The sequence below is a fragment of the Pyricularia oryzae genome, chromosome 1 (assembly GCF_000002495.2).
Source record: "Pyricularia oryzae 70-15 chromosome 1, whole genome shotgun sequence".
NCBI classification, from domain to species: domain Eukaryota; kingdom Fungi; phylum Ascomycota; class Sordariomycetes; order Magnaporthales; family Pyriculariaceae; genus Pyricularia; species Pyricularia oryzae.
The window spans coordinates 7077739-7094693 of NC_017844.1; the positions used below are offsets into that span (position 1 = coordinate 7077739).

The window sequence follows — 16955 nt, forward strand, 5'->3', positions numbered from 1 at the left end:
TGAGCTGGGATCATGGTCATCGTGATCATATGGTATTATGCGTCAACCGGCGCAATGGCTTTCCATTTGAAACTAAAACTAGAAGAGGGGCTTATATAGCCCCCAAAATCCTACCTCGGCGTAATACACCTCTTGGCAGGTCGCACAGTTTATGGCACGGAAGCGCGATACATCAGCTGGAGCGGTGTAGACATAACATCGAAAGCAAAGTTGGCAAAAGGGTGTATAATCTATTCAGAACAGCTGCGCTGTTACCACTCAATATTTTGATTATCCCCAAATAGATACATCAACAAAAGAACAAAATATGATGACTGTGGATCACCATCTTTCATCTAGTACGGAATTCCATTCGTCATAAGCTGGAATCCATCATAGAAACCCGTAGAGTAGCTTCCGTGACTCTTCCTGATGAGGTCTTTGACAAAGTCGGCAGCCTCGCGCTCGTTACGATCCAGCACGAAGCGGTCCCTGAAGTGCTTGACACTCTCAGGCTTGAAGCAAGGGAGTCCACTCTCCATCATGAGGAGCACGATCTGTGATAGCTTGTCGGCGTACGGCCGTGACGCAAGGAAGGATTTGACACAGAGCTCCTCAAACTGCTTGAATGCCTGTGAATCCATCGAGCCGCCCATGACCGCCATCATCTCTGATGTCAGCTTGAATGGCGCCCGCTCGAACTTGATGCCACCGGGTGCAATGTCAAAACAGAACCCAAAGTCGATGTGCAAGATGTGACCCGCGTCATCGATCATGATGTTGCCATTGTGACGGTCCTTGAATTGGAGCAGGAAGGAGATGATGCTGTAGGCGGCCATACTCTTGACAAAGTTGTTGCGCGCTTGCTGGAACCGAAGCGAATCCTCATTGCCATACTTGCTTGTAAAGTACTCGTAGAGCCCATTGACCGCCTCACGACCGAGCATGTCACGGCTGATGGAGTTGGGAAGCACGTCGATGACACCACAGCCGGGAGCTGTGGCCGTAACGCGGTATGGGAACACATACACGTCCAGGCCAACGCTTTCGAATATCCCCCTGAAAGCTGCGATCATCTGTAGAGCGAGCACGTCTTGACGACAGTCATCGCCGACTTTGAAAATGGCCGACTGCCAGATCTCGACAGTATTCTCGGTCGTCATGGAGCCGTTGGGCTTGCTCGACTCCTCCAGGAAGTTGTCCGTCGCATCAACAGTCTTGTTGCGCTTGATGCGGAAAGTGGCCATGTACGGAGCTTTTGCGTGACTCTGCAACGGCTTGCCTGACTTGCGATCGATGCCGATGACAACGCCGTCAGGGTTACTTGGAAGGTATACACCAACCTCAACCTTGATCTTACGGAGCTCTTCCTCGATCTTCTGCTTCTTTTCTTCCTTTGACTTCTTGATGAGTGGCTTGAGCTTGCCCGAGATTCCAGTCACCTCGTCAAAGAAGGCAAATTCGCGCTCGTAAAAGTCGCGATCAGTAGGGTTGAAGCTTTCTACCATCTTTGCCATAACCTCGTCGAGCGTGGGTTTCATTGGATCGGGCTACGCAACAATGTTAGTTCATTGCAAATCTCACAGCAACGTAGATAATAGTCCGATACACTTACAATAGTAGAGTCATCATCTTTGTATGCATTGGCCTTCATGTTCCAAATGATCTGGTGAGCAAACAACTGCGAGAACTGCGCAGTCTCGACGATATAACGCTCGACATAGCCCAGTTCGTCGTGACGCAACAACTGCACAATCTGAGGAACGTAGAAGAAGGTAACATCCACAGGGTGGCTCTCCAAAGCCCGCATGGCGTATTGGATGAGAAGAGGATGGTTCTGGAATGCAGGCATGAAGTATGTGACCGCAGTGATTGGCGCCACGGGTGCCCAGTAAAGGAGGTGCTATGCATTTCGTCAGCAACAGTGCACGGGCGCGTTCGGGGGTAAGGCGACCCATCAACCATTGATGAAAGCAATCGCCAGCGTAGATTGACATACCTTAAGCTGGAAGCTGACATCAACCGGCAGTGAACCACCTAGCAGTACTGACAATGCCTCGGGGTCATTGACAGCCTTGCTAGGGAAGTTGAGTAGCAGCCAGCGGACTTCCTTGTGTATCTTGGGGTTCTGTGGGAACCTGGCGACTAGGCCGATGGCAATCGATGGGGCCTCAGCCCATGCTGTGCGAATGAGCGGCATAATGGCGGCCTATCCAATAGCAATAAAATTAGCATGATGGGACCCCCATAGCAGGATTGGTTACTCGGATAGAGCAAAATGGCAAACATACCTCCAAGGATCCCTTATTGGGGTGCATTATCGTTGCGTGCGTCGCAGCAGCATGCGGTTCACCTAGCGGATACACCCACACACGCAGTCGTGTGTGCTCATTCTCCAGCAGCAGCAAAAGCAGCTGCTCCCTGGCCTGCAGCGAACGTATGTTACCCACGGCATGTGCTCCGATGTACGACACTGCCTTGACGGCGCCCATGATTTCGGACAACAGCCGGATCTCCGTCTTGAGCTGGAGCATGTTGCTGCCAAACGACCACCGTGCCATGCCCGCGAACCAGCTGAGCGCCGCTGTGAGGAGCTTGTCCTTAAGTCTCCACTGTGCGATCGCTCCCATGGTTGTGCACGTGCGTAGGACACGGAGGCCGTACAAGACGATCTGGAACCGGAGGTCGCGCGCCAGCGGGTGCGGCGTTGTTGTCTTCAGGGCATCCAGCGTCAGGTCCAGCATACGCAGGAATATCCTCTGTGTGTCCGAGCTACCGAGCCTGGTGGCGTTGAAATGGCTGCTTATGAACTGCAATAGTCTCGTGTGAGGCGACAGCAGGTTGTGCACGACCTGTTTACGCTTGGCCATGGCAGCACTATCACTCGGCGCAAACTCCTCCTTCAAAAAAAAGGGATCCGGGTGCATGATGGCCTCGCTGAACAGTCCTAGCTTCCTTTGGATGCTAAGTTCCCATTGCTGCGCAATCTCGTTGAGTAGACGAGGCTCCATCCGTGGGTTCTCGTTCATGACGCCAAGCCAGAGAGACACACCAAGCTTAATGGAGTCTTTCGTGAACATGGCGAAAGGAATGCTGACGAGAAAGTGCGCCACGTTGGCCTCCTCACGCTCGGGGCGGCATAGGAGCGCAGCAGCACGGCGCAGGATGTCGCGCACGTCAGTCAATGATGTGTTCTTCTTTTCCAAAAGACGCTCTTCGACGTGAGCAAGAGCTGTGACGGCATCTGCACTCTCATTGTTGCCGTTGGGTAGGAAAGATGACCGGCGATCCAGGCGCATGAAGCTGAGCCACTCCAGGCTGTGGTCAGGAAGAGCCTCGGCGTATCTATACTCTTGGCGTGTTGTATACTGTGCAACAAAGTCAGATGCAGTGTTAATGTGGCAGTCTCCTATTCTGGTGAGCGACTGCAAGCGCTGGTCTGTCGATGGGATGCAAGATCCTAGCTCAAGTGCAAACGACCTGCCCAGCGAGACGTGCCCATATGCTCCATCATCGTCAAAGTCTGACAGGTACGTCTGCAGGAGACCCTTGACATCCGCCGGAGCAAGGCTGAGGACGGTGCTGACCCATGACCTGGCTTTCTTGTAAAGAGTGTCTAGCGTGTGCCTTCGGAAGGCGTAGTCATCCGAAAGTTCTACAGTAACTCGCCCGCGGGAGGACTTGAAGGTCGACCTAGGCTCATAGAGATCTGTCTCCGCCTCGAGACAGCTGGTCCACATCAAGGATAGAAGTTCGAGCAGGGCAAACAAGGACGTGCGGTAGCACAAAGCCGACGGGACTTGGTTAATGATCCTGTCGGCGCAACTGTAGGCCGCCTGTTGCACACGATCAATGCGATGGCAGCAGCTGCAGAATACAGCTGCCAGCTGAGCGGCTGCGTACTGCGCAGTAAAGTTGGGGTGGGTTCCGCTCAGAGTCTTCTTAAGATACCTGTCCACGACCGCCCCATTGATGCCTTCCATAGTACTGCTCACATCTCCTCGGCGCATACTCGGCTCCAAAAAGTAAGAGAGTGCCATGGTACAGTCGCCAGAATCAGCACGAAGACTCTCTACGAGACATGCTGCATGGAGGAAAATGACTTTGCGGTAACTGAGACCCCGGATCTCAGCAGACTTGGACGGCAGTAATTCGCAGAGGTGTTTCTTTTGCACGCTCTCCCGATCACTGCTCATGCCCCTGCGAAGCACCGGGTTGAGCTCGATATCGCTCTCAATCTGTTCCCCACGTTGCTCTGCTACCAAAGGCGGCGAGTGGATGGCCATGATGCGCAGTTCGTTGATGTGTTTCTTGCCCCGCTCGGTCGCAAGAGTGAAGCCATGCACGACTATATTGTACCAAGCATCCCGAAGGAGGCCGTAGCTCTCATCCTCCCTGTGCGAGTCGACCGCAAAATCGTTGGTGGCCATGAAGATGGCCATAGGTTGCAGAAGCTCGGCGATCTCACGGGCGGCCAGCTGCACATCCGACTCCTTTGCGTGGTTTGCATGATGCAAATCACCCTGAGAGACTATGCTATCCAGGAGATGATTCCAGTAGATCTCGTACAAGGGCGAGTCGCGCCTAATGTTAGCTGAAATATGGTTCCGCGCGTGGGCGACGGCTGTCAGGAGCGCCTGCTTATTCTCAACGACGGCATCGTGGCAGATTCGGGTGTACATCTTGAGTAAGGACCTGAAATCAAGTGCACCTCCGCTGAGGGCGAGCGAGGCAGCCCCAGAGACGATTTGGGCGTCGACTACTGAGTTGATCTTTGTGATCTTTTGCAGTATGATCGACTGGGCAAGAGCTGTGATCTTCTCATCATTGCAGGCGGTGGCTATCCCACAGATAGCGTGCACGACATTGCCATAGACTGCAGACGTCTCCTCCTCTCCATGCAATTGCAAGGAGATGGAACTTCCCGTTGATTGCCTGCCTTGGTAGAGCATGTGAGCCCCGTCCGCATCGCCATTCATCCCGTTGGTCAATGGCCGCTCACTTCCTGGGCTGAGAACATTTCCCAATGTGTAAAGTGTGGTGATAACGGCGTCGGATGAGAGCAGTTGTAACACAAAAGCAAGCGCATTGGATGCAATATCTATGATCTGCTTCTTGGCGCCACTCTGGACAATAAAACGCGGCAGCAAGCGGCTGACATTCGCACCAAGCGAAGGCTGCATACGGCAGATCAAGGCCATAGAGCGGAGAACTGTGGACGCAAGCTCTTCGTGTGCCATCTGAACAGGGTCTCCAAGAGTCTCCTCTAGGCAGGCCATGAGAAAGTCAACGTCGGCCGTCTCGTCGTCCATTTTTGCGCACAGGAGGTAGCTGATGATGGCTGCGGATCTCACTCCAAAAGCTATGTTTTGCTGCGCCGTGGAGCCCAACTGGATAAAGTCGGCGCTGGCCTCGAGGTAATTCATCTGGTCGATGGCGACAGTAGCGAAAGTCTCAACCGATCGAACATCCGCATCCCCACTCCTGGCGGTCAGAGGACGCTTGAGACCTTGTTCGCACATGAGCAAGTCTAGAACATGGGATTCTTTCAGCGAATCGACCCCCACTACCAACAACGAAGTAGTCGCAACCAAAAGTTGCATGTAGCTGCGCTGGAGCAGCATAGCACCCAGAGGCCGACGCGCCTCGGCGTACTGGCGCATATTACGCTTCCATTCCTTGACGATGCGGTCTGGCGAGTGTGAGTTGCGGATGGTCGAGAAGGCCGACTCGACAGCGACGAGGAAAGGCTCAGAGAGCAACTTGCGCAGGCGCTGAATCAAAGCCAGCCGACCTCCGGCCCTCCAGAAATCGACCTGGGCTGCAGCAGCATCCAAGAATCCAAGCAGAGATACTGCAATGGTGGCAGTCCGTATGGCATCCTCCAAGTTTCCCTCCCCATCATCACCTGTGGGCAGTAGGCTCTCGGTAGCGTGAAAACAGGTGTTGACGAAGGCCCAGATGTTGTCCATGACCATGTCCAGTACACCATCGTGGCGAACTCCAAGAGACAGGAGTGCGGCGGTGACATGGTTGGTGAGTGCCTCGGTAGGCGAAGGTTCGATCCTGCGGAAGAAGGGCGACTGGGCAAACAGCTGGGCATGCGATTCGAGGAGGTACGGTATCAACTGCTTGGCGAGTTGAGTAGCACTTTGTCCAGTCTGAACTTGGGGAGCAGCCTTGCAGAGGGCGAGGAGGACTTCATATTCGCGTATGGTCTGCAATTCATGTTAGTGCGACTCCACAACCCAAGTCTATAGGCCGGAGAAATCCCCCGATATACCTACCATGGGGACGCCCCCGAGCTGCTTGGATGTATTCCCATTCTCCTTGGTCTTGGCATGGGTAGGGCATGCTTTGCAGAGTCTTGACAGGTCTGACTTGTCGAAAGTTGCCGAGGAGGTCTTCGCAGAGAGGAGTGCAATTTTCTCAAGCGCCCTCTGGCGAATGTTGGTCGCCATGATGTCGGGCTAGATCGAGGGTTTACAGCGCTTGGCAGTGGATGACGGAGCTGCTGCAGCGGACCTTTACGCGCAGGCGCAGCAGAACAGGGAATTTGGACTTTGTGTATTCTTCGTCTCTTCTTATGGAAGAAAATGTATTATTGTGTCCATAGATATTCGTACATTTGTTGCACTCTTCTTGAAGCTTGAAAAATCACAACTTCTAACGAAATTGGCAAAGTCAACAATTGCATTGCGACCATCAGCGCTTGGGAAAATCATCCATGGTCGCGCGCGGATCCCTGTTCACGGACCACTTTTCCTCGTCCCAATCTCAGATACCGAACTGACTGCTTAGTCATCAATAGCTACCCCTGCAAGCTGGCATGACCCGCCAAGCTGTCGAACAGCTGGGTAGACCGGAGGTGGTAGGCGGGCTAGGTACCAGCTTGACGCGTGCGCAAGCAATCGCAGCCAGCCAACTTGTAACGACATTCAACCCAACGGCAACGGCTTATCGATTGACTCCCCATCATCAAAGGACGACCACATCAACCTCGACTGCTTCACGAAGTATTTGACGATTTTGACGAACCCCCATAATCGACACAGAGGGCACGAAACCCACCATAGGACGAATCCACAAGCCTTCAATCTCTAGACCGTCTACCTGCAGGCGTCATCAACCATGGCGGCCATGTTCAGCCAAAACCCCGTCATGAACGGACCCAACTACGCTTTCTCAGATACCCCCAGAGTCAACGCTCCAGGCGGTGCTCGGCAACATGGTTTCAACCCGTAAGCGTTTCTTCATCCATCCGCTTTTGGGAGCGCCGAATAATTCCTTCCGGTCATTGTCATCTAACCCACCTCTAGATACACCGACAACGGCGGCTCCACCCTCGCCATCGCGGGCGACGACTTTGCCATCATGGCCGGCGACACGAGAATGGCGTCTGGTTACAGCATCAACACCCGCTTCTACCCCAAGGTGTTCAAGATTGGCGGCACGACGGCCGACAACTCGGACGCGACCCTGGTGCTCTCGGTGGTCGGCTTCGCCGCTGACGGTGAGGCCCTCAAGGAGCGCCTCGACGCCATCTGCAAGATCTACCGCTACCGCCACGGCAAGCCCATGACGGTCAAGGCCTGCGCCAAGCGCCTGTCCACCATCTTGTACCAGAAGCGCTTCTTCCCGTACTACACCCACGCCATCCTCGCCGGCATCGACGAGGAGGGCCACGGCGCTGTCTACAGCTACGACCCCGTCGGAAGCTACGAGCGCGAGCAGTGCCGCGCGGGAGGCGCCGCCGCCAGCCTCATTATGCCCTTCCTTGACAACCAAGTCAATTTCAAGAACCAGTACGTCCCCGGCAGCGGCACCGGCCACGACCTGCAGGAGCGGGAGAGGAAGCCCCTCCCCAGGGAGACGGTCGAGACCCTGGTCAAGGACGCTTTCGATGGTGCGGTGGAGAGGCACATCGAGGTCGGCGATGGTTTGCAGATGATGATTATCACCAAGGACGGGATCGAGGAGGTCATCATGCCGCTAAAGAAGGACTAACTTTGGCAGGTATTGAGGGCCGGCTTGATCGAAGGGTGTGTACCTGTTATGAGGTGAGGGGATTTGGTTTTTGACGGCTTACGGACAAAAAGGACCGAGGCTTTCCGTGTACATTATCTGCATCCTCTATCGGCGCCTACACACCTGTTCGCTTCCACCGGCCGATGACTTATAGAATACAACTGACCTTTACGATAAGCATACATTCACCCCGCGCAGGCTAACTTGGGTTATTGTGGGATTCTGAAAGCAGCCGCAAGGGTCATTGGTTGATTGACAGAACCCACAAGCGGTGACATGAATATGCCGCAAAGATTGCCTCCGTCTGGGACGTAACGTGACGGAGATACTATGCTCTGGGGCTACCAGGTAACACACTAAATACCCCAACCAATCACCAAAACATCCGCACAAGCCTATCGACCATGATCTCCTGCACCCTTCATCACGTCGATTCGCCTCGTTATTCCGGGTATTTTCGAAGCTGGAATTGCGTAAACAAGACGTACACGACTCAAACGCCCCCGCGTCCTCTCCCCAAAAATAACAATGCCGGGCAAAGCAGAGGTCTAGACCGAGCAATCCCTCCCCTTTCCCCTCACGACCAAAAATAGGACCCCAGGATCAAAACAGCCGCAAACACAAATTCCACAATTCCCTGGTTGATTCTCGGAGGGGGCGTGCAAAACCACCTGGACCGATGCAGCGGATGATATCGCGATTGCCACCCAGCACCTTTACCATAGGCCCATGTTTTATGATTGAGCCAAGTGTACTATACACCTCCTATTTGCGTTTGGAAATATTGTCGTGGCACTCATGTTCTCAAAATGTCACTATACCGTCATCGATCCTATCTCTTGGCTTAGCTGCTTCGAACCATGAAACCTGAGTTCACGTGACCTGCCTGGCCAGCACGGTGAAACCATCCTGGCATCACACCTGCTCATTCCCAGAGTCCGAGTATCGAATCGAATCTGCTGGGTATTGGGTGCCCAAGCTCTCCGGGGGCATTAGCTGCAAAGCGGTCAAGCCAAAGCAGCCTGCTCCACTTTGGCTGAGTTGAGCCTACGGTAGATCAAAGAGAAGTGCACATATATGATTCTATTGGTCAAAGCAATCGAGTATTTTCATTAGTCTAGTAACAAGAAAATACTTTACAACATTTTCAAACCAGGCAGCAAATGCAAAAATCTAGAACAGCAAATATATGTGGCTACCATGGCGTCTATATAGCTGAGCGGGGGGATAAAGTTATTGTAGTTGATGTTTTGTCGAAAAGAGTTTATAAAGACAAAAAAAGGGCGACAGAGGTTTTGCCAAAAAATAAATTAAGGCCGTGCCAGCAAAAAGAATGCTGACTAGCCCAGAATTTGCCCCTTAGACCCAGTCCTTGGGGTTTAGTTTTCCATCGACTTCGAATCCATCCTCCTTTCCCAGCCTTGCAGGATCGCTATGCCAGCATAGGGCAGAGGGGGGATAACTGATGTCGCCAGATGACGGCCAAAAATCGGTAAGCGTCTCCCTAAAATGTACGTAATCCAAAAAAGCCTCATTCTCCCCGGTTCATCTACCGGAGGCCTCAAAGCCTGTCGAGACCCATGACCCGGCAAATGCCATAACTATCCAATTATCTCCTTGACGATATGTATTTGGCGCGTCTCATCTCGTGTCGTGTCGATAGCGCTTTAGTCGTTCCTAGCTTCCATAAAGTCGTGCTCTCCACCATGGGCGTGCAGGGGCATAATCCACTTGTGGCAGCCCAGGCAGGCGTGGCCCGTCAGTCGTCCCCCCTATTGCGCATACATAGGCGGATATCCATGAACCATGCCGCCCGGCATGGGCATACCGCCACCCATAACATGATGATGGTGTGGGTGCGGTTGCTGTTGCAGCTGTCCTACGCCCCGCGACGTGAACAGCCCAGTCAACTTTCTTCCAACGCTGGGCTCAAGCTCCGTCCCATCCCTAGCAATCTTCACCTCCCTGTTCGAGTTCCATGGGTTCCTGATGCCTCTGGTACGATAGAACGGCAGCCGCGCCACGCTCAGCCATTCGATCTGGAATGGCTTGCCCCATACCTTGGAGTCGGGACCGCCCGTCTCGCAGCTTTTGATGCTAACCGTGTCGTCGGCCACTGCTGCAGTCGTTGTATCGTTGCTGTCAACCCCATCAGCGTCCTCTGGAGGGTCAGCTTCCCAGAATATAGTACCCCGCTCCGAGTCATCCATTATGCTGCCCTTGGGCATGTATTCATTAGCCTCGGTCGGTATAGCCTTTGGTAACGCTACGTCGCTGGCCGCCTGTGCCTTGGGCGCGAACTCGACCGCCGCTGCTGGGTCTTCGTTGATTTGAGATGTCATGCGAGCGTAACCGAAATATTCTCCAGACTTATTGGCAGAGAATATCAGGTAGACAGATTCCGCGGTCTGATAAAAAAAATAACGAGGGTCGCAAGTCAGTGTTTGTGGCAAGCCCAAAAGAGGCATATAGCCCCCAGTTTTGGCAGACATACCTCATAAGCCTTGTTCAAAGCTTTCTCATTGTGTGCCTGGGTGGCCCAGATTCCTGTTTTGATGCTCTGCTCTAGGTCTTCGACAGTCAAGCTCTTGAGAATGAAATACTTCTCCTTTTGTGGAGCAGATCGGTCCGTTTCCACGGGCGCTGGAGAGGTGACCTTGGGAGACGAAACATTTGAAGATGCAATCAGATCCTCGGTTGTCGTCACCACAGATAACGCATCACCCTTGACCTCCTGGGAAATATTAGATTGCGGAGCCGATGCAGCCGGTCCAGTCGGGGCTGTAAGTCCTGTAGCCCCTTCAACGGTGCTCTTGCGCAGCCGACTGACAAGCCTGACTGTCTGAAACTTGGAATCGTGGATCTTTTGTTGGGCTGAGATGCAAGCTTCTTCATCCTTGAAGTTGGCGAATGCACAGTTACTCTTGGAAATAAGGAATAGCGACTCCAATCCGGGCGCCTCCTTGCAAACGTGGTAAACCAGGCTCATCAAATCGGTCTGCGGTGGTAAGTTGCCAATCCAGATAGCATGTCCTAAGTCGTGTGGGTTCGTTTAGTATTCTTGTGGGGGGACTAAACACTGCATCTGCGCTTAGGAAGGAAGTCGGCGGAATAGGGATGCGACTGACCACTTTGTCTTGGCTTTCGAGGCGGACCACGGACGACGTTGGATTGCGATTCAAACCTAGCCCCTATGTCGCGCGATTGATACTGCGTCAGCCCCGAGAACACTTGCATAGTATAGTCAGCAACTCTTCTTCATCTTCTACTTACCATCGACTCTGGGCTGCGACTGTTCCGTGTTGTCAACGTCTCTCTGATCACCGACCTGCCGTTGCGCAAGGCGATGATCGACATGTTGCATATGACTTGCCAATGGGTATGGACCTGCAAGCATCGAGTTTTGTGGCATCGGGCCATGGTTTGGGAACTGGGCCCCCTGTGGATAGTAGTATTGCTGTCCTTGTGTATGTGGCTGCTGATAGAGCGCCATGTTGGCTCTGGGTGACATTGAACCCCGTTGATGCTGCTGCTGCTGTTGCGAGCCCTGCATCTGCTGGGCGTAATACTGCGGTGGCAGTCCATGCTGCTGCTGCATATAATACTGAGGAGGACCGGGCATGGAATTCATAGTATTGTTGCCATGAGCCTGTGGCATAGGCTGAGCATTGCCATTGGTGTTGGGTGGGCTACCATACTGGTGTTGCTGCTGCTGACCTGGCCGGTAACTGGGATGGGGGAGAGCATGCATCATAAGACCCATGTTGTATGGGCCGGACAGGCCGCGACCAAAGGGTTGCTGCTGCTGTGTCATGTCGTACTGGGACGCGAACGCATGTTGCTGCTGATGGTTGCTGTAGTTGTTGTGTTGCTGCTGAACCTGGGTGAATTCTTTTCCGGAGCCCGGAGGAAGAGGAGCATCACCCATTAGGGATGTCGGGTATAATACCAGGCGCCAAGAATGAATGTAAGAAGGGAAAAGGTTGAGGAACCCAGTTCACTTTTGCAACTTGCCTGCCGAGAATCAAGTCGTGATGGTGACCTCTTGCCCAAGCCTTCTACACAACAACCGGCGTTTGCTGGTTTAAAGAAAAATGAGCGGGGTGACTGACAAAAACTGAGGAACCAGTATACGTGTAGAATTGTGGCGCGAAAAGTAGACTAAAAATGGCTGCCGCGGTGGAGGGATTATAAAATAAATATATAAACAAATGTGGAAACGCAAGAATGTAGGGATGGAGCCAGAAATAGTAACTCACAAGGTGCTACTGTAATGTTCGTTCGGCAACAATTCAAAGGGCGAAGCCGTTGTTCGCCTCTCGACCCAACTTAATGCTTCCCGCAGGTAGATGTTGGGCGGGTAGAATCTCTTGCGGTAGAGATTAATAATGGGACAATTGTGTTTGTGGAAGCGGGTTCAGGCAGTGCTAACTCAATGCCCTTGTCGTCTTATTCTGTGGAACGGGGGGTGTGTTTTTTCTACTCCGAAACAGCCTTGATCTTCTGGACTCTTTCTTCGACAGGCAATGGTTCAAGGGATTGGTCCAATGCGGAGGCAGAGAACAGTCCGAAGCGGATATGATGGCTCCGCAGCTCTGTTAACCCCCGGGTCCTGGGATTCGGCAGGCGAAGGTGGATTGTTGCGATGCGAGACGTTCAGGTGTCTGTGGGTAGAGGGCTGACAGACCCTAGCTTGTCTAGCGAGCTGCCTGGCAATCGGTGAGTGCTCTCGGAGGCGTGATCAAGTTGGTTTTCGGTCTCCCCAGGGCCTTCACGATGGATGGGTGGCTGGTGCTAATAGAACCAAACCCGTGTAAATCACGGCGCCCCCAGTCACCTTTGCTAGAAGCCCGTGCCGTTTGACCGTGATAATAAAATGCTGGCTGGCTGGGGTCTGCGGTGCGGCACGGCACTGTTGCACTCCGCCCTGGCCGAATTTGCCACAAGTCTAAATTCTGCGAGCGTGGACAATGTAGGTATGGTCTTCCCCCGGTTGATCAAAAGATCTCCAGTACGGCTAGGTTCCGTGATAATCCCCGCAAGGATTCTCTCCTCTTGCGCCTTGGCTACTGTCAGTCAGTCAGTATTCCGGTTTAAGAAATTGCTTTGGCGATCCTTGAGGTATGACACGAGGCTACCGCCTGTCAATACGACTTACACTGCTATGTAATGCACCACGGGCATGCGAAAGTGGATTGTAGTTCTAGGTAGGATCCTCCCCTTAAAGTTTTGAGGTTCAACTGTGGCAACAAGTGGCAGGGGAGCTTGGTGACGGTGTAAGTATTCGTCCGTGTAAAACGTTCGACGAGGAGCAAATGAGACAGGGATGTCGAAAGAGAGAAAAAAGAAAGGCAAGTAATTATGATGGAGAGATTTTTCGTCGACCTAACAAGGAGGGGAGTGTGTATAGACAGGATAGGAAAATCCGAGGCTAGGGGCGGGTGGGTGTGAAGGTGCAAGGGAACAATATCAGGACGCAGACATAGAGTGGCACCGGAACATGGCGGTACCAAGAGACTACCGTAATATAACTCCAATGCCGAATCAAGGATTACGATAATCTTTTTCCTGTTGTGATGTAGAAACTACAATCGAAAAGTGGAAACCCCTTGAAGATGAGAGGGAATGCGTCAAGGAGCAAGCTGGGTCAGTGCAGCAAGAACAGCTGGCGGGTAAGGCGATTATATTTCATGTAATGTAATACACGTTTGCTTGGTGTGGAACATCGGGGGTGAGGAGGTGCAGGTTCATGTGCAGCTGCAGGGAGATAATGCTGTGGTTGACAGGGTCCTGGATGAGACAGACCATGGGCTTGCTTTTTCATCCTCAATGTGTATCAAAACGTTGGTTAAGAAGCAAGGAGGCAAAAGCTCAGTCAGGGTAAGGGTAGGATTAACAGGTAGGTAAGTTCGACAAGGGAGGATGGCAAATGCAAATGGGGTATGTAGCAGGTACGCCAGCTAAGGTACCCTTTTTTTTAGACAGGCCTGATCTCTTGGCTATTGGTAGCTTGGTGAGCTACTGAAGAATTGAACAGCCAGCCGAACACGCTAGTGTGTTCCTGGCAGATTTACTGCAAAAGGAAATAATAATAATAAAATAATCAAAATTGGTAAACAAAAAATAAAAGAACCAAACCAGGAATACCAGGGGAAGAAAAAGCAAGAAAAAAAAGGTACCTTTACCACGACATCAAGGGTTAAATTTGCCGCATACCCGTTGAACGCAGAGAACCGGGAACTTCTCTGGTGCCTTGTCTGTCGGCGTTAAGGATCCAGCCTTAGCCCCAGATTTGAGGGTCAATGTTCTTTCACTGGCGGCGAGATACTGACTTGTATCTGGGTTAGGTAGCCCTGCTGGGCAGGACTAACCCTGATCACATCGCGACGGTCAGTGAAGGCTGGAAATATCAAAGACCGGAACATGCAGCTGGGAGCCGTGGCCCATTCCAGCGGAAGGCCTAGGGGTGGGCCTATCCGCACAAGTAGGTAGGGTCGGTCAAAGCAAGGCAGGGGGGTCGGGTAGTAAGACGTGTGGATTGGTAGTTGAGAGGGGGGCCTTTGTGAGCCCAAGGAACTGGCGGGTGAGACGCCTGTCCACTTTATCAGACGACCAAGAGAGGAGAGATACGTTAATAAGTGGTACCCAGGACCTTAAGAAAGTCCAGTTGTCCAGGTATTCCCTCACATTGTAAATCTTTTCGCATGTAATGGCATGGATAAGGTAGGTCGGTATTTGAAGAAGCCCATGTGCTTGACTCGAAGGGAAGAAAGTACCATGTTGAACTCATTTCGTGCAGTTCTCAAGTGAGGACCCAGATAATCGAGTTGCCACATTTTTGATCGTTAACTGGGGGGCGCCGTTAATTTGGCCCATACTGGAATTGGACATCCTGCTCCAGAAATTCCAGGTAATTAGAGAATCAATTGATGAATCAATGAATGAATGGATAAATGAAGGGTATGGAATGGCCCGCAGACCGGCGGATATGCTAGTATTCTCCGCGGGTCGGGAAAAAAAAGAAGAAAAAAAAAGGTAGGTACACCTTGGCTTGCTTGGGTCGCTTGGTTAGCTTGGTCAACCAGTAGCTTCTGGTCATTCGGGTAGCAAGGCCCACGGGGGAGTCGCCAAAATGGTCAATGTCAGGCCATGGTGGCACTTGTTAATTGCCGGTAGCTAATGTGGCTTGACGGGTACTGTTTTAGCTACCCAGCCGTCAAAGCTAAGTTTTGCAGAGTAATACAAAAAGACAAAAAAAGGCAAGAAAATGGGTCGAGCATTACTGCCTTGCTCTTGCTACGTAACTTCTGTAACCCAACAGACCTTGTTGAAGGGTCTGTTTTGAGGTGTCGACTTTAGGTACGTACCGAAAGAAACATATTTGGTTAGTGGGGTAAACTGCGGCAGAAAACACCATGCACGCGCGGCACGCGTCAATTAGATCAGTCTGTCGATTTTGACTGTGGCACTGTATGCGCCGTTTCGATCAGTACTGTTGCTGGACCAGAACATATTCAGCCTTGGACACAATTGCTTTTGACAGACGTACTGTTTTACAGTAAAAAAAGCTCGGGATCGATACTGTGCGACAAGTTGTCGTCATTGTAAGGATAGACCTACCTTATAAAGAAAAAGGGTTCCAAGGCAAGGGTTGTTCCGACACCCTGGTAAGGCCCAAGACTCACTACGTAATGATGATTGTTTTCAAGGATTTTTTTTTACAATCATATTCATTGAGAGCTCCTTACAATACCTCGGTATCAACACGGATCATATTGTTTAAATTTACCAACGCTCAAGCTTACAAGCGTTTCAATGCACCGAGACGCGTTGCTGTCAATCGATGGGTCCTCGGCAATTCTGATTTGGGCTTTGCCTTGAGAGATTTGCAGTCTTTAATTTTCATGGAGATACCGCCGTTTACCCCCATTTTTGCTAGCAGAAATTTCAACGGTTATACTGCTTTTGCCTTGGCTAAACAACAGGATTACCTGACGAGGACCTCGTGCCCGCCTTGGAAATTGCGTCAGGACCCTGAATCAATCCCCGATCATGGAATCCTTGGACGGGCGCCCATTCCGGTAGGGCCAGCCGCCAGGAACCTGCTGCATCTTAAACACTTACCCGCACCAAGCTTGGCCACTGAAAGTCAGGCGCGCTGTGGGGAGACGTCGCGGCTGGAGGTGGTAAGCTTCCACTGCAATTTATAAACTTCCTCAATATCGTCATCGCTCGACAGTTTTTTCAGGGGACCTTGGAGCTCTGTACCCAAGCCCCACAGGGGTCCCATTCAGCCGCTGCTTGTCTCGATTGCGTTGCCACAAAAACCCCACCTCCTTTCCGAAAGGGTAAGGTACATTGGCCGTCTTGAATTCCTTGTACCTCGGTACCTGCCTAGTAGGTAGGTTGGCAGTATCTTACGTTACCTTAGTCAGGACTTTGGACTGACTGCAAGCAAGCAAGTCTCTTTCCAGATGCAATCTTCGTCCCCATTACGGTTGCGCCCACGTAATCCCAAGCGAGCTCCCACCTAATGCTACAGTACACAAAACAGATATACCTCCGAGTCCGTTGGGGTCCAAAAAAGGACGAGTCAATATGACGGGTGTATGGCGAAACACTTGAGTAGGACTATACCGGTAAAGTACCTACCACGTTTAGGGTTGGTAACTGATTAAATCAAAGAAGCTATCGATCCCGTCCCAAGCCTTTGAAATGCGAAGTGGTACGTGCATACGCGACGACGGGCTCAAACGGTCCAATCTGTATTTTCTGTTGCAGATGATACCTACTGTACAAGGACTGATGCGCTATAATAATGACATTTGTGCGTGAATGGAGAGGGTCTATTTACCATGAACTTGTCTGGGCACTTGCCATTCTCGGCGGCCCCACTAATGCCTTCCCCTGTTAGCCTCGAGGTTTTTGATTTTCTAGACTCCCGTCCG

The 16955-nt window shown here is 52.0% G+C and overlaps 3 protein-coding genes across 3 annotated transcripts; 1 reads left to right on the forward strand and 2 right to left on the reverse strand.

The window, feature by feature from the left end:
• Window positions 1–210: 210 nt before the first annotated feature.
• MGG_13790 (phosphatidylinositol 4-kinase) lies at window positions 211–6669 on the reverse strand. The gene is made up of 5 exons (XM_003710833.1): window positions 6267–6669; window positions 2271–6197; window positions 1979–2188; window positions 1595–1882; window positions 211–1529 (listed from the first exon to the last, which is right to left on the reverse strand). The coding sequence occupies exons 1-5, from the start codon at window positions 6438–6440 to the stop codon at window positions 336–338; spliced, it is 5793 nt and encodes a 1930-aa protein (XP_003710881.1). The 5' UTR covers window positions 6441–6669; the 3' UTR covers window positions 211–335.
• Window positions 6670–6867: 198 nt separating this feature from the next.
• On the forward strand, window positions 6868–8276 carry MGG_04622 (proteasome component C5). Its single transcript, XM_003710834.1, has 2 exons — window positions 6868–7220; window positions 7299–8276. The coding sequence occupies exons 1-2, from the start codon at window positions 7111–7113 to the stop codon at window positions 7984–7986; spliced, it is 798 nt and encodes a 265-aa protein (XP_003710882.1). The 5' UTR covers window positions 6868–7110; the 3' UTR covers window positions 7987–8276.
• An 812-nt stretch (window positions 8277–9088) lies between these two features.
• Window positions 9089–15295, reverse strand: MGG_04621 (uncharacterized protein). Its single transcript, XM_003710835.1, has 7 exons — window positions 14695–15295; window positions 13166–14606; window positions 12267–13076; window positions 11281–12178; window positions 11136–11198; window positions 10502–11040; window positions 9089–10415 (listed from the first exon to the last, which is right to left on the reverse strand). Exons 4-7 carry the CDS (start codon window positions 11933–11935, stop codon window positions 9780–9782), a joined length of 1893 nt encoding a protein of 630 aa, XP_003710883.1. The 5' UTR covers window positions 11936–12178; window positions 12267–13076; window positions 13166–14606; window positions 14695–15295; the 3' UTR covers window positions 9089–9779.
• Between the last annotated feature and the right edge of the window lie 1660 nt (window positions 15296–16955).

Coding starts and splice junctions, on each gene's coding strand:
- MGG_13790 (XM_003710833.1), bottom strand. CDS start 6,440: ATGGCGACCAACATTCGCCAGAGGGCGCTTGAGAAAATTGCACTCCTC. Junction 2,189..2,270: donor CCAATAAGGGATCCTTGGAG/GTATGTTTGCCA, acceptor GCTATTGGATAG/GCCGCCATTATGCCGCTCAT. Junction 1,883..1,978: donor ATGTCAGCTTCCAGCTTAAG/GTATGTCAATCT, acceptor CGAAATGCATAG/CACCTCCTTTACTGGGCACC.
- MGG_04622 (XM_003710834.1), top strand. CDS start 7,111: ATGGCGGCCATGTTCAGCCAAAACCCCGTCATGAACGGACCCAACTAC. Junction 7,221..7,298: donor CGGCAACATGGTTTCAACCC/GTAAGCGTTTCT, acceptor ACCCACCTCTAG/ATACACCGACAACGGCGGCT.
- MGG_04621 (XM_003710835.1), bottom strand. CDS start 11,935: ATGGGTGATGCTCCTCTTCCTCCGGGCTCCGGAAAAGAATTCACCCAG. Junction 11,041..11,135: donor TCGAAAGCCAAGACAAAGTG/GTCAGTCGCATC, acceptor CACACGACTTAG/GACATGCTATCTGGATTGGC. Junction 10,416..10,501: donor CTTTGAACAAGGCTTATGAG/GTATGTCTGCCA, acceptor TTTTTTTATCAG/ACCGCGGAATCTGTCTACCT.